The 15,828-nt window shown below is 58.6% G+C and overlaps 5 protein-coding genes across 5 annotated transcripts; 2 read left to right on the top strand and 3 right to left on the bottom strand.

The window, feature by feature from the left end:
- Window positions 1-459: 459 nt before the first annotated feature.
- On the top strand, window positions 460-2,063 carry GLRG_10945 (uncharacterized protein; the record flags this gene model as incomplete). The annotated part of the gene is made up of 2 exons (XM_008101665.1): window positions 460-530; window positions 620-2,063. The coding sequence occupies 2 exons, from the start codon at window positions 460-462 to the stop codon at window positions 2,061-2,063; spliced, it is 1,515 nt and encodes a 504-aa protein (XP_008099856.1).
- A 248-nt stretch (window positions 2,064-2,311) lies between these two features.
- GLRG_10944 (major facilitator superfamily transporter) lies at window positions 2,312-4,265 on the bottom strand (the record flags this gene model as incomplete). The annotated part of the gene is made up of 2 exons (XM_008101664.1): window positions 2,312-3,529; window positions 3,861-4,265. 2 exons carry the CDS (start codon window positions 4,263-4,265, stop codon window positions 2,312-2,314), a joined length of 1,623 nt encoding a protein of 540 aa, XP_008099855.1.
- A 2,042-nt stretch (window positions 4,266-6,307) lies between these two features.
- On the bottom strand, window positions 6,308-7,123 carry GLRG_10943 (ubiquinol-cytochrome C reductase hinge protein; the record flags this gene model as incomplete). The annotated part of the gene is made up of 4 exons (XM_008101663.1): window positions 6,308-6,372; window positions 6,469-6,585; window positions 6,745-6,871; window positions 7,034-7,123. The coding sequence occupies 4 exons, from the start codon at window positions 7,121-7,123 to the stop codon at window positions 6,308-6,310; spliced, it is 399 nt and encodes a 132-aa protein (XP_008099854.1).
- A 695-nt stretch (window positions 7,124-7,818) lies between these two features.
- Window positions 7,819-8,704, bottom strand: GLRG_10942 (WW-domain ligand protein; the record flags this gene model as incomplete). Its single annotated transcript, XM_008101662.1, has 2 exons — window positions 7,819-8,358; window positions 8,423-8,704. The coding sequence occupies 2 exons, from the start codon at window positions 8,702-8,704 to the stop codon at window positions 7,819-7,821; spliced, it is 822 nt and encodes a 273-aa protein (XP_008099853.1).
- Window positions 8,705-13,745: 5,041 nt separating this feature from the next.
- GLRG_10941 (DlpA domain-containing protein) lies at window positions 13,746-14,502 on the top strand (the record flags this gene model as incomplete). Its single annotated transcript, XM_008101661.1, has 2 exons — window positions 13,746-14,162; window positions 14,227-14,502. 2 exons carry the CDS (start codon window positions 13,746-13,748, stop codon window positions 14,500-14,502), a joined length of 693 nt encoding a protein of 230 aa, XP_008099852.1.
- Between the last annotated feature and the right edge of the window lie 1,326 nt (window positions 14,503-15,828).

Below are 15,828 nucleotides of genomic sequence, written 5' to 3'. Positions count from 1 at the left end.
TGTCCCCAACGACCACTACTACTGTGTACCTGTATGTACTCACAGCCTGCCCGCCGCCCACGACCACCAAAGCTTCTCCGAACGGCTATCATGGTCGGCATCTGATTGCACAGTAGAACACGTATCTGGGTCTCGGGCTCGGACTCTTGGGATGCAGCAGACTCCGTGGAATTAGGCGCGTCGAGGTTCCCGCGGACCCGCATGAGACAGACGCGTTTGGCCCAAAGAGGCAACGACCTATTAAGCTTTCCCGTCCGAAATTTGGTTAAGACACGAGACTCACCGCCAAACACATCCCCCCCCTCCTTTCGCTTCCTCGTCATTCATTCATTCATTCATTCATTCATTCACTAAATCCACCCCGCCTGTGAAGCCGCGACCCTCTTCGAGATACACTCCTTTTTTCCAATTGACACACACAGAGAGAGAGACAGAGGCAGACAGACAGATAGACGCACAATGGTCGCAGCGCCCTGGGACGAGGTCTCACCCCGCGAGCAGCTCTTCGTGCTCGTCACCGGCGCAAACAGGTAAGCTCTCCGTCTACCCCTCCCTCCCTTGACGGGCCTCTCGCTCTTCTCTTATAACTCTCCCACTGACTCCCCCCCGCTCCGCCCAGCGGAGTCGGCCTCGGCATCTGCGAGCGCCTCATCGACGACTTCCTCGCCACCCGGCCCCTGACCGCCCACCTGATCCTCATCCCCACCACCCGCTCCGTCCGCAAGTCCCGCGAGACCATCTCCTCCCTCCGCGACCACCTCCGCCGCACCGCCACCTCCTCCCCGGCCCTCCGCTCCCGCGCCGGCTCCTCCTACTACGACCCCCAGGACACCCTCGACCGCGTCCACCTGCTCTCCACCCAGCTCGACCTCTGCGATCTCACCTCCGTCTACGCCTGCGCCGCGAACCTCGTCGCCGGCGCCGTCGCCGACCCGACCGACACGAGCCCCGCCGCCCCGCGCTACCGCATCCCCCGCCTCGACTCCGTCATCTTCAACGCCGGCTTCGGCGGCTGGACCGGCCTCGACTGGGCCGGCCTCTTCACCGACCTCTTCACAAAGGGCCTCCTCGCCGTCCTCACATGGCCCTCCTTCAAGCTCGCCCGCCCCGGCGCCGTCCTCAACCAGCGCCCCGTCCGCTCCGACCTGGTACCCACAGACTCCCCCGATAACCCCCTCTCCCTAGCCTCCGCTTACGATACCAAGCCCTCGTCCCCCGTCCTCGGCGAGGTCTTCTGCGCCAACGTCTTCGGCCACTACGTCCTCGCCCACGAGCTCCTCCCGCTGCTCGCCAGGGCCGCCGACGACCGCACCGCCCCCGGCCGCGTCGTCTGGACGAGCAGCATCGAGCCCCAGGCCCGCCACTTCCGCCTCGACGACTTCCAGGGCGTCGAGACCGAGGGGCCCTACGAGTCCTCCAAGCGCCTCACCGACGTCCTCGCCCTGACCTCCCACCTGCCCGCCACCCGGAACATCTCGGCCTCCTACTTCACCCCCGAGGACCCCGAAACCGCCCGGGCCCTACCAGTTCGTCCTTCCTTTTACCTCACCCACCCGGGCGTAGTCGCCTCCAACCTGTTCCCCGTCCCCTTCCCCTTCATCCTCTTCTGGGCTTACAAGTTCGCCCTCTACCTCGCCCGCTGGCTGGGCTCGCCGTGGCACCCCGTCACGGGGTACAACGGTGCCGTCGCGCCCGTCTGGATCGCGCTGCAGGACGACGAGACCCTGACGGAGCTCGACGCCAAGAAGATCAAGTGGGGCTCCGCCGCCTCCTTCTCGGGCCGGCAGGACGTCAAGAAGACCGAGGTCGAGGGCTGGGGGTGGGAGGGCGCCGTCGAGGACCGCGACTCGCTGTCCCGGGACCCGGCCACCGGCGTGCTGCGCAAGGTGGTCGGCCGGAACCCCAACGCCAAGGACCTGAGCAGCGAGCAGCTGGCCGAGTTCGAGGAGCTCGGCGCCAGCGTCTGGGCCGAGATGGAGAGGCTGCGGCGAGAGTGGGAGGAGTTTCTTGACATTCGCAGACACGGCGTCGACAGTCACGGCAACGACAAATCGTCGGGTTGAAACGCAAGGGGCACGTGAACATGAAAGGGGAGGGGGAGGCACCGGGTCTTGGTTTGGGGTTTCTTTTTTTGGTTTTCTGCTTTCCTCCGACCGGCGAAATGTATAGAGGGTGTCCAAAAAAAACGTTTACTTAACATAATGCCTAATTACATCCTATTCACTCATAAAGAACCCCCCGGCCGTCCTTTGCTAGTTCTCATCACTTCGTACACACGTCATCGGCGAAAGACCTTCCCCACACCCACCCCTTACGGGTTCTCCTGCTGGGCTCTTCGGGTGTCGGACCTGACGCGCCTCAGGGTGACCTTGTCGGCCCGGCCGAACAGGCCGAGGCATAGCGGTAGCGGGATGATGACCATGGCGACGACGGCCTGGAAGATGAGGGCGTTCTTCATGTTCCTGGGCGGGTCGGCGGAGGCATCGGCCTGCAGGGCGTCCGAGATGATGATGAAGACAGCGCCGAGGGCCTGGCCGCCGGCCCAGGCGATGGTGCTCGTGACCTCGGGGCTGACGGGGTGGCTCAGCTCGATGAGCAGCTCGAGGGCGACGGGGACGAGGGCGAAGGAGGAGGCGCCGAGGACGGCGAGGACGACGTAAGGGCCCGCGACGGAGCGGGTCTCGGGCATCCAGACGAAGGCGAGGTAGCACAGCCCGATGACGGGGACGGCGATCTTGACGGCCGGTAAGAACTTTTTGGTGCGGTCGAGGATGGGCGATGTGACGGCCGAGAAGACGAGGCCGACGACTATGAGCAGGGCGCCGGCGATGCCGGAATCCTCGTCGGAGAAGCCGTAGGGCCTCATCATCTGGTTGAGCAGCGACGAGATGGAGTTGAAGAAGCCGACGTAGACGGCATAGGGGATCATGACGAGCCACAACTCGAGGGAGCGGCCGACGACGGCGACGGACTCGCGGATGCCGAGCTTGGCGGTCTGGGACGAGGAGGCCACGGGGGTCGGGGGGCGGGCGGGGATGAAGAAGGCCGGGAGGGCAGCGACGGTGGAGATGACGGCGACCCAGAGCACGCCGGAGGACATGTCGCTCGGGGACGTGACCAAGAAGGGCACGACGAGCTGGCCGAGGGCGGCGCCGAGCGGGTTCGCGAGGGAGGTCAGGGCGGTGGCGGCGACGCGGCCGCGGTTGGTGAACCACAGGTCCGAGTACCTCGTCGGGGCGGCCAGCACAAAGGGCTGTGCGAGGCCGGTGAGGATCTGGCCGAACATGACGACGCCGTAGCTGCCGCCGGCCTGGTCGTGCGACCCGCCGTACCGGACCCAGTTGCCTACGAGGATCAGGGCGGCGGCCGTCATGAAGGCGGGCTTGGGCCCCAGGTGGAGGATGCGCATCGTGACGGGGAAGATGGCGACGAAGGAGAAGAGAAAGGCGGTCGAGAGCCAGTTGATGGCCGACTCGGAGACATCGTAGTAGTCCGCGGCGATGGAGGCAACCGGAGCGAAGGTGAGCCACTAGGGAGGTCTCACGTCAGCGTCTTGTTTTTTTTGTGTGTGTCTCATTTGAGGTTTAGTCTCCACCGGCTGATAGGAATGCAGCAGTTATTCTGTCTTGGAACCGTCTCCCATCATTCGCCAGCTAGGTTTCGCGACCGCAGGTTCGCGGTTTGCGGGAAGGAGTGCGGGCCGCAGGTACCCGGGCCACAACGCCGAGTCTGCGAGATGGACAAAGAAGAAGACGTCATATCCGGGGGTATCTGAAGAAGAGCAAACGAGGAATTCGGGACGTGCATGCATTCGACGGGCGGGGGGTTTATTTGATTTTATAAAAAAATACTTTACTTACATCCCAGGACACGATGATGTTGAGCAGGGTCAGCTGCGCCAGGCCGAACCAGCGGCGCTTATACGTGCGGTACTCGGCCGTCATCGAGCCCTCGAAGACGCTGCCATCGCAATCAGGGGCGGCCGCGGCAGCACCACCGCCGCCGCGCGACGCGGCCGAGTCGACATCGCGAAGGTCGTAGTCCACGTCCCCCAGCTTGCCAAAGCCGGGGCCGGGCGGGACGGGGTTCGGCATATCGCTGTCGGGCGGCGAGGCGGGGTCCGGGGCCTTCGCGTCGACGTCGTGGGCTTCGATGGAGAGGGCGTCAGTGGTGTTGTTGTTGTTGTTGCTGTTGTTGCTGTTGTTGCTGTTGTTGTTTCCGGCCGAGACTTGCGTCTGGCGTTTCGGGAGGCGGGAGAAGCGCATTGTAATACACTACTCCGTAGGCGCCGATACACTAGGTCGCGCACCCACCTTCTGAGACGAGACGGGATGAGAACGGTCGATTCGGGTAGCGGATGCGGTGGATTGGCCTAAGCGTGTCTTGGCGCTATTCTGGTTCCTTTTCAGAATCTTTCCTTCCTTCTTTCCGTCTCGAGTGCCTGTCCGCAACGTAGCAAGAAACAAAAAAACAACACTGCGTCCCCGGCGATGGAGATAGGCACGAGGCCAGGACAGCAAAGGGACAATCAACGGTCGATGATGACCACAATGAGGGGAAATCCGGCTGAAGAAGAGAGAGATACCGAGGGGAAGACGGGAGGACGACTTAGATAAAAAGGGAATAATTGGGAACAGGGATGGAGGGGGGATATCAAGTCGAACCTATAGTGGTAGCGATAGCAGCCAACTGATACTGAATGTGGGATAGAACCCGTCCGTCGACTCTGACATTCTACCCACTGCACCAGATCCCCCCCCCCCCCTCCCCTGTCGCGCACATCGGTTCAGTCTCCGTATCACTTGCGCCTAGAGGCCGGGGGTGGGGGAGGGGGTGACATGGTGCCAAACTCTCATACCCACGTGCCCTCAATTCCTATTTTTCGACGACGCCTGGAATTAAATCAGTGAGTGCTCGGTCCATGTGGAAATAAAGGCACGGACCACGGTGTCCGCGGCGCCGGTTTGACTCTGCGCATCTACGAGGGCCAACCATGCTTCCGTGTTGCCGCTGAACCGAGCCGTTGCATGAGAAGCTTGGATTCTTTTTTGTGTACCCAACAAACCCATCCCAAATGGATGGTCTCGCATTGGGGTTTGTGTGTGCGGTGTCTGCATGCCTGCACCTGCAGCGATATGATATTGGCTTCCCGTGGCCGTGGCCGTGGCCGGGGAGCACCAGGCAGATAACGCTCCAAAAGCCAGCCACGAAGACTGCGCAGCTAGGTGGAAAGAACGCCCGTTGGCTGGAAACCAAGCGACGTTCTCCCCCGTTGTCCAGAACAGGACCGGACGGCGAGAAGGGGAGGGGTGGGATGGATGCGACCCGTCCGTCTCCCATTGGCCTGCCTCTCGGCCGATTCATCGCATTGGGCCACCTCTCCTGGCCCGGTCAGCCATCCGAACTCTCGCCAATCACGGCCAACATCACCAACTTTGTACCGCTGGCTGCAGTCGTCAGAGGTTCATTTGCCAAGACTCGAGGGAGGAGAGGGCAAGAAGACTTCGGAAGCTCTGCCACACCGTCCCATGGTGAAATGCCTGGATCCAACACTGACAACTGGGAGGTGGGCTGAAGAATATCGCCGACACCATTGCCTCGAGTCTAGTTCCTATCGCGTATGCCGTGGACGGCCAGGTTAACCTGCGTCGAGGCCGCAGGTCTTATCCCTTTGTCTTTTCATTTCTTTCTTCTCTTCGCGGCACTTGCTCCGCCTTTGGCTTGCCATTTCGCAGGGTAAGGCTGCGAGATGTCTTGGGTCTCGATCAATCTCACTATGCAGCGTTGCTAGATACTACCGTTTGCCCCAGAGGCAGAGGGCTCTGGGGTTGGGAAATATCTTCAAACCTGGGGGAGCATGTCTTGATGCGGACTGAACCCCAAACACTGATGGATTTCCAAATCGTAACATGCCAATGGTCCCCCCAGTCTCGCTTCGTAACAGGGGGAGGGGGGGGGGGGGGTATCCGAGTTCTAGACCGAACCTGCCGAGGCTACGAGATGACGACCGTGAAAAGGCCAACAGCTGGATAATCATGCAGGAATCTATTGCGGGCGATGCCTATGGTACAAAGGACAAATATCGGCGCCAAAAGCCCGACGCCACCCACTGCTGAGCGACCCGGCTTGATGGGCAACTTGAGGTACAGGGTTGGTCCCAAGGGACCGGTACTAGACGTCGTCGTCGTCGTCTCGTCTCAGCATCTCGTCTCTCGCGGCCACCTTCTAGAAAACAACCTGCGCCAATGCTGATGCGATGGTCTTGGCATCCGTCGACGCCGTCTTTTCGTGAGTCGGGTCGATCGGTTTACTTGAGCTTGGCCCAGAGCTTGGGAGCAGCGCACTGAGTGGCGCAGTGGGCGAGGTGGAAGACTGTATGCAGCAACGTCAGCGTTCCTCCCTCGACGGGACCGAATCCACACCCGTGGGCCTTGCTTCTCATATATCCGGCAGTTTCGGGGTACTTACACTCCTCGACGCAGTCCTCCTTGGCGCCTTCCTCGCTATCGGCGGCCGCGGTGACACGCTCGACGCACTCGTCGTAGTGGTGCTTGACCGATGCGCAGGCCTTGGACTCCTCGCACTCTGTGTTTCGTCTGTCAGTGTTCTGTTCTGGTGCGGTATCTGCAATCGCCATGTCGTATCTGACTGGCGGGGGCCATCGGGCCAACGCAGAATGTGCGTGTCATCGACCGCCACCAGCACTCGACATCGCGTATGCACCCAAGTATCGGGACGACGGACCTTTCTCGAGCTGCTCCTTGGGGTCAACCGTCTCCTCCTCCTCCTCCTCCTCCTCCTCTTCCTCTTCCTCGTCCTCCTCTTCCTCGGCCTCCTCCTTGGACTCCTCCTCAGCGGGGGTTTCCTCCTCCTGTAATGTCGTCAGCGAACTGGTTCGGCCTTTGTCGGCGTCCAAAGAAAAGTGTCGCGAGATGCACCGAGGCCGCGTGAGATCCCGTCGGACGTCGCGGTGAGCGGTGTCGACGTGTCTCGCCCGGCCTCAGGCCATCGGACAACAATTTGCGCAGCTCACCTTCTCCTCGGCGGCAGGAGCCTCGGCCTCGACGGTGGACCACGGCATGGCGGCCTCAGCGAGGTCCGTGATAGTATCCCAAAAACCCATTATGGCAGAGGTGTGTGCTCTCAATGGCTTGACGTGATGGCGTGAATGGTGATGGAAGAAGTCGGGAGCTTTCGGCGGATTGAAGACGAAAACTGGGTGCCTGAGCCGGATGCTAAGTTATTCCCAATTGGTCGTTTTTGATTGGCTGCGGCGGGAAGGCTGGGTGACTAAGCGTCATTGGACGTGACCCGGGCCACGAAGAATTTGCCGGTCGGCCCAGCGCATACCTACTACCGCTCCAGGACGAATCGTTCTTGAAACCCAGGCTCCTCCTCGCAGTCACATGGAAACCCAGCGCAGGAGAGAGAGCAAAAAGAAAAAAAAGAAGAAAACTACTACAAACATGTGCTTGCTCGCATGTTTGCGGTACGGCCTCAACGCGCCGTACTCGGCCAACGTGATAAGTGGCGGTTGATCAGCATGTTGCTGAGCCGGCATACGTGTGTACGTACGTACTTCATTCAATTGCGCCCCTGTCTCTGGTTTCCTGGACGTACATTCCCAAGTCACCGTCACAGCATGCCCCGTCATTTCTACATTGTAATGCTCATCAAGAAACACAAAATCCGCCAGCCGCCGGTTTAGATGCCATAAAAAATACATGTGTAGGGAGCGAAAAGAAGAAAGAAGAATGCAAGGTATCGACGCGGGGGGGAATAACACGTGATTCATGAGCCTTGACGAAGCACCAACCACTATGCTCTACCAGACTCTTCGCGGACATGGTCTTCGAGCCGCATGCTCAATGTCTGAGCTTGCGCCTCCTCATAATCTGGTGGGGGCTCATCCGGGCGTTGGTTTTGACTCCCAGAGCTAGCCGACTGACGGGCCAGTGGCTCCTCCTCCTCCTCCTGCGGCTGCTGCGACGGCGACGATTGCGAAGCAACACCGCTCGGAGCGCCTGCGCCCTCAGTCGCCTCGTATGCCGGCAGCGGCTCGTCCGGGATGTTGACCGTCTGTCCAGTCTCCTGCTGTAGACGCCTGACATGCTCCAGTCGTTCCTTCAACTCTTCGAACCGCTGCCTGAATTCGCTGTGACCGCCTTCCTTGAAGCTCAGCTTCACCTCAACTCTTGGTATGTCGGCAGGTACGCCACCTCCAGCAACGGGCACGACGGTGGCGGACCAAAACCAGGCGCCGAAGAAGGGCGAGCCCACATACGAGTCGGCACAGTTCAGGATGGGCGCATGGAACGACTTGAACTCGGGGGTTGGTTTTGCGGGGACGTATATGATCTGTAGGGGGCATGTCAATTGGGAGCTCCGGCACCACGTCTTGAGGCAAACACATATGGCTTACTCGTTGTGTTGTGATGTATGCGGTGCCGTTATCGCTCTTGCGCGTGAACGGCGTCCTTCCTTGCTGTAGTGACTTGGGAACCGACAGCTCCAGGCTGACCTTGGCATTGGATCTGTGTCTGATGTGCTCGTGAGGTAAAGGATTGATTTCACCCGTCTGGGTGATCATGACCCAACTATCGCCATGGTCAGAATCTAGGCGGGCCTGGGCAAGTTGGCGTTCTCGCTGGACGGTGCGGGCAATAGTGAGGGCATGCTGCTCTTGCAGATACTGGTCCGTCATTATGGACGGGAAGTGTGGGGTGGGAACCAACAAAAGATCAGGTCAAGGTTGACAGCGGGGTACCACGGACTCTGACCGGGATGGTTCCGGTGGTGATGGGGCTCGAGCGGCGTGGGATGACGGGAAGATGAAGGGGGAAGCAAAGGCAGAGAGAAAGAGCATAGAAGGGGACCGGACATGGAAGGACGTACTTTATTGACATTTTGAACGCCGAGCCGCTGCGGCGCAGAGCTTCCTAGTTCGTCTCAGCAAGTTGAGGGTTGCGTGGGAGTGGGCGTGGTCGGTAGCGGCAGGGCTTGCAGAGAAGCTTCGGAGATCTGGATACTTGTGGTGGGGTGGATCCCCTGGCAATGGACACAGGCACAGGGGAGGAGGTACTTTGAGGGAAAAGGGCGTCGCGTTCTGGGCAGAGGCGGAGGCGGCGTCGGCGTCGGTGGGTGGTAGTGGTGGTGGTGGTAGTGGTGAGGACGGCTGCTGTCCGATACAAGTCGAGACGGGCAAGAGGAGAGAGAGAGAGGCGCCGGAGGGGTGGGAGGTCAGGTCTGGTCAAGCAAGGTAACCGGGCGGATAAGTAAGGTAAGGCAAGGTTAGGTAGGTGGTAGGCATGGAATGTTGCGATGACAAAGTAGGGTCAAGGTAGGTGGGCAGGCAAAGTTAGGCTTAAGGTACCTTGTGTTTGGTCGAGGCAAGGCGCGGCAGGCAAGGCAAGGCCAGGCAGTAAAAAGTCGTGGGCGAAAGAGGAGAGGACCAGGCGGCAAAGACAGACAGAGCGAGCGAGAGAGGAGGCAGAAAAGTCGTCGGGCCAAACAGATGGAGAGGACGGGTTGGGTTGCGGCAGCTACTCGGGTTAGCAAGTAGACGGTGGCTGGGGAAGCTCGGAAGCGTAGGTAGGCTATAGAGGTGGGGGAGGGGTTCTGCGACGAGACAAGCATCGGTGTGATAGGACGGGACAGGCGGAGGAGGATACATACTTTCTCGTTAACCTGAGGTGAGATGGGTGTGTGCGAAATGCGGATAAGGTCTAGGTATATCCGTACTCCGTAGGTAGGTATGAAAAGGCGAATGGACCAAGTACTCCGTACCTCCCATGTAGGTAGCTTGGGGGAGCGAGCCTTGTGCTTGCTTGCTTGCTTACTTGCCTGCCTGCCTGCCTGCCTGCCTGCCTGCCTGCCTGCCTACCTACCTGCCTACCTACCTACCAACCTACCTACCTACCAACCTACCTATCTACCTAGGTACCTATCTACGGTACCTACCAACGAATCCTGGTGGGCAAGGCGATGGATCCAATGGCTCGGTACCTCTTGCCTGGTCTGGACTGCGCGTTGTTTCGGTGCTTGCTTATGCTGTACGCGCGGGATCAACACGGACGAACGGGCTGGCTGTCTGTCGCCAGTACTGTATCTGCTACTCCTTGCTTCCGCCTGAAGAACAAAGGGTTCGGTCTGGAGCATCCGTGCGAATCGCTCCGTCTTGCTGCCCGTTGTCATGATTGTCCAATCCCACCAGGCAGGCTCGCAGGTGTGGATGAGGTGCCAGCGGCATGGGCCCTGCTGGTCAAAACTGCTGCAGCCCAGACGTCAACTATGGACGAATGAGGTCAGCGCCTGGCCAGGGTTGGCTGGTCGGTTGTATGCGACCACTGCAGCCACAGGGAGGGGGTACTCTGTGCGCCGCAGGAGCAGGTGCATAGGATCACGCAGTAGCAGCAGGCCTGGGTCCCGGTCCGTTCAATGCAAATTTGAGAGGTTGCGGAGCTTGAGGCGACGTCGTCCTGCAGTTGACCCAATCAACGACGCCAGTGAACTATATTTGATCTGATCCATCCGAGGCTTACCTGCCAGGCGGCACAGACGTTGAAAAGGTGTCCAAGATGCCCCCTACCTCTTCCTAGGGAGCCATGTCCATGGCCAAAGAGAAGGAAGGGCAAATGGACATTGTAACCGTACCTACCTCAGTCGCGCGTCGGGTGTCCTCGGTAATGTGGCCTGCCGCTGCTTGCTGCTCGACTGCATGGATAGTGCACGTGTAGCAGTCATGACTTTGGAGATCTCTCCAAGAGGGACGGACCGCCGGGCTCGGGTCCAGATTGACAGGTGACAGGCAAGGAAGGCAACATAGGTACATACCGAGGTAGACGAGAGCCAGAGCACACTGTCAAGGTGTAGAGCAGACCGGGGACCTCGGGATGGGCGCGCCGAACCTTTCACACCCAACTCGAGCCAGGAACCCTCGTCTTGAAACGATAGTCTACCTGAAGCTCTCCCGGCCGGATTGGCTCGGTGAGCAACTTTCACCTTCTGAACTGCAACGGCAGCCGTCGAGACTTCCAGCCCGGTTCATTATGCCATGCCTGGCTCGTCTCATCGGGTTTCCCACTAAGGCAATGAATCATGGCTATGAATCCAAAACGAGCTATACCACGCCGTGTCTTAATGCCTGAAGAATTGGCCCTGACCGACGAGACCGACGACGATGTCATTTGTACCTGACGACCTGAATGCTTCGACTATCGACGCCCCAGGCCAACGCGTGGCGTATGTCTCACCTAGGCAATTAGACAAACAAAGTGAGAGTTGTTTTGCTACCGTGTCTCGGTGCAAGAAAAGGGAAAGCAGTAGGCGAAATAATAACCATGATTCCCCCGGGTCGGTCAAGAGGAATGACTCGGGATCGCTGTCGTTCAGTTTATGTCGCCACTCAAAGCTGTCATGAACCAAGTCTGTCTCCCCGTTTCCCGCCAAAGGCGGCATGATCTTCAGCGGGCCGGGACTTGCCACGACATCGGAGCGTCCAGTGGCAGGCGGTTTGTAGACGCTCTCAAGTGTCCCAACCATTTCTCAGGCCCAGTATCAAATTGTGAAGAAGGACCAGTGATAGGCTTCCTGGCCAGCGTCCCGCTTAGGACCCGGCAATAAACGGAGGTCTGGGGCCGGGGGAGGGGAGGGGCGCACTATCGGGGCCACTAGGGCTTTTGGAGTAGCTGTATTCGTTGTTGGCGAGTGAGAAGGAAAAGGGAGCGATTGGACTGTGGGACAGACCCTGACCCGATCCGCGGTGGGTGGCCAGTGACTGGTGCCCTGTGTCATGTCGTTGGAGTTGTCGCCATCTCGGTATCTCTGATGGCTGGCGCGGCGATTGGCCCCCAAGCGAAAGAGGGGTACGGTGGAATGGTTGAGTTTTGAGGCCAGTGTTGCATTGGCAATGAATCCAAGAGATGTGTCCTACATATAGAAGAAGGAAGGTGTGCGGAGAGGGACGAGTGAGAGGCGTCATCACTGGCGCTATCGCAGCATCGTCTGAGGGGTCTCGGTCGACAACGCCAGAAGCTGTGTCAATGACATCGTACCAGACGTTGTTGAGGTCAAGGTAAGTATAGGTAGGTACAGTACCAGGTCAAAAGTCTGGCAACTAGGTAGGTTACCTTAGAAAAACATCAACACCGGCTGCAGTTCATACCTACCTTCCCTCCAAAACCAACCTACCCGTGTAAAAAGATAGGAAAGGGGAAATAGTAGGTAGCTACATACGGACGCATCCCTCTCTGCAGTTGCCTCTCACCTCATCAGGTACTGCCGTTTTTTTTCTTCCACCAGGATCCGCACATAGCAGCTTCGTGGCAGGAAAGAGCCCGATGGGCTCCACGAAGCTCTTTCCTTCTTCCGCGTTGCCTACCTGAAAATCGCTTGCACGTGTCGTCCACCGTCACGTGGTTTCACGAAAACACAATAGGCACATACACACACACACACAGGGAGAGAGAAAGAGGGAAAGAGACAGACACACAGACACGGATGCAATGCAAGAGCGATGTCGGTGGACCTCGAGCCCACGAGTGTCCAATGTCACTGTAGGTACCTTTTTGGTGAGCTACCTACATACCTACCCACCTAGGCGGTCCTCCTGTTTCGAAGCGAGCCCGGGTTTCTTCTCCCTCATCGTCAGGGCCGTCTCCGATCGAGAGAGCATGTTGTGTTCGACCCCTACCTAATCGACTGATTATATGGTCCCTTGACTGATCCAGGAACCCGGCTCGTCGGCACTTCTCTTTTGACACCTGACGACCAGGGATAAGGTTTCTAAATCTCTCATTGTCCCAAATGTACGTTTGCCCTTTTTTCTGGAACATGCACGCACACAGGTTCCGAGGGACCACCCATCTTGGACGCTTGTACCTGACCCATTTGGAGGCCTACCTTGGGTCTGCAACTTCCCTGTCTGCTTATCTCTGTCTCCGAGACGGAGCAAGCCAAGAGCTGCAAGAGAAGCAAGCGCACAATAATGCAAAACTATTGCCGCAAGTTGGAGGATGACTTCCTGCCAGGGTTTTGGCTTCCGGCTTACCCTGAAGAGCCAGTCGCATCACGCGTTGTGTACGGATATATGGTAGGTAAATACGGTACGCTTGCGATTTCCGCACCTTAATTACCTACTAATAATACAATGAATGTGCAGAGTGCCCGCCTACGCCCGCAACCCACTCGTTTCCCGCGCCGTTACCCTAGACCCGGTAGATGGGCCGTACGCCGCGGCCGCTACCGTACCTGGCCTTCGCACTCCAGTATGGGGGCCATCGGCTTCTTCCCCCCCTTCCCGTTGTTGTCACAACTCGGACTGGAGAACGCAGTCGCTGCTGCATCAACCAACGTGTTGTTTCTGCAGGAGACGGCGATAAAAGGCTGGAAACAGCACATGGCAAAGGCCGCAAGCGGTGCCAAGATGGCACCACATCTGTCCCAGCGTTGCACCACTCACATGCTGTCTGTCGTCCCCCCACCACCGCAATAAACCTCCAACGTGCATCCCGCAAAAGCAGCCCACATATGTCCTTCTAGAAACACCATCTGATTGGAGGGGCTCGCCCTCAGCGGCTCCCGAGCATCCAACATCACCTGAACCCCCCCCCCCCCCCCCCCAGCTGTGCCCAACTCCATGCCTACTTACTTTGGAGCCAACACCAGTCGATGCTAGCATTGTGACCCGAATACTTTGCTCCATCTTCGCTCTTGACTGCTTCTTGACACCTTCAGTCCCCGTCACCATGGCCGCCGCGGATGACGACGCGCGAATCGCATCTCTTCAGAACTTCACCGCCTGTGATATATCAGACGCACTCGTGAAACTCAAGGTCCCCGGAGCTGGCTTCCTGCCCGACCTTCAACTGCTAGGCCAATCAAGCGCCATAGATGCACCCGTGATCATAGCACCGGCGTCGACGATCCTGTTTGCTCGGAAAGGAGAGACGCTGAATTCGCCACCGGCCAACATCCCCAAAGGTGCTCATTGGGCGGACATCACCCAGCCTGGCACCGTCGTGATCATCAGGCAGCCCGATGGGCAGAGGAACGCCGTCTGCGGAGGCATCATGGCTGTCAGGATGAAGGTTCGCCAAGCCAAGGCGGTGGTTGTCGTGGGCCGTGCCAGGGACCAGGGCGAGCTCGCCAGTACGGGCCTACCCGTGAGTCTGACCAAGCGTGCAATTTCCCCCGTCGTTACCGGCCAATGGCTGAACCAACCCCCAGATATGGACGAGAGGGCTCTCCACCGTCGGCGCGGGGGCAGAGAGCACTCCTTGGGCGGTGCAAGTGTCCATCGACGTCGACGGCACGGTCGTCAACCCTGGCGATCTCATCTTCGCCGACCCTGCCAACGGGGTCGTTTCCATTCCCAAGGACCTGGTCGGCCAGGTTTTGGAGCTGCTCCCCAAGCTGACGGCCGCTGACGACAAGGTCAAGGAGGACGTGCTGAAGGGCGTGACAGTCTACGACGCCTTCAAGGCCCATCGAAGCAACCTCTGAGCCCCGGCTACTATTCCTCTGGATGGACATGTCTCGCTTCCCGGCAGCCCGCCGACGACGTGGTTGGGTGACAACGTCTTTCGCGAGCCGAATCCAAACGAGCTGGCGTTTTGCAGTAGTACTAATGCTTGGCCAGGGGTGAAGACGATGCCGGCAACGAAGCCAACGACTCGAATTGTACACCCATCTCTGAACCCAAAGGCGTAGGTCCAGAGATACTCGACATCCAGCCTCCGTCTCTCATTTGCCTTTACCGTGCTCCCGAGGACCTGGATAGAGAGAAGGGGCACACCCGACAAATGCAATGCACAACCCCGTCGTATCGTCACCTCGTCTCTGCCGAAAACCCCCCGAAACTCACGACCCATGAAGGGGAGGCTTGGGCTCGTTACCCCGGCCTTTTTCGGAGACGAACCCCTCCTTCCCCCTCTGCCTGGGGCTGATCCGTTCGCAAATCATGCAGAAGGACGAGCAACGCATCTGCCAGTCAGAGGGGGCTTTGGAATAGCTAGCCTCCCCCCCAGTCTCTCGGTTTGCCCTCTTCGGAGTCTGACGGCTCGTTCGGCATCCGTGCCCTCAGCTTACCAACGCCCCCTTCCCTCCCCCCCTTGAACTTACGTACAGTACACAACGACGAGTCTTGTCAGTTTTCAGCTTTTCTCCCGCTCGCTTGGAATCCTCCGCTCGAATGCAACGAGCCACTCGGACACAAATGAGACACAGAGACCTGCACACGCAAATAGGACGGAGGGAGGGGGAGGGAGAGAGAGAGCCGATGGGGATTTTTCAAGAAAAAATAAAACGAGCAAAGCGCATCGAGAAAAAAAATGCTTTTTCTATGTATGATGATCATCAATTCATAAACGTGCCCTTCATGAGAAGCATTAGGCAGCATGGATGTATAAACCAGACAATTCTCCCCGTGATCCCAACCCCATGCGAAAAAAAACAGAGGTCAACAATGGAAGAAAAAAAAGATAAAGAGAGAGAGAGACGCAACATGAACAGAGGAGGGGAAAACAAAAAACAATGACGACCACGGAGAGGGAGAACCAATGACGGTGGAAAAGAAAAAAAAAAGACAACTCCTTTCCCTTTCCTTCCTTTGCTTTCCTAAAACCAACCGAAACCCGCAAGCAGCGCCTTTGATCCCGCGACCCCTCCCTACCCCTCCCCCTCGTCCGGCGTGGCCCCTTCCTCGGTCAGAGGAGAGGGAGGCGATATAAGAGAGTGTGAGGGAGAGAATGTGTATGTGTGTGAGAGAGAAGGGGGGGTGGAGGAATGGGGGGAACAGATAGAGGGCCGCTTCGCCTGCCTGTGTTGACA

This window comes from Colletotrichum graminicola, assembly GCF_000149035.1.
Source record: "Colletotrichum graminicola M1.001 genomic scaffold supercont1.71, whole genome shotgun sequence".
Taxonomy (NCBI): domain Eukaryota; kingdom Fungi; phylum Ascomycota; class Sordariomycetes; order Glomerellales; family Glomerellaceae; genus Colletotrichum; species Colletotrichum graminicola.
Note: the sequence above shows the minus strand (reverse complement) of the source record. Positions and strands in the feature narration are given on the sequence as shown.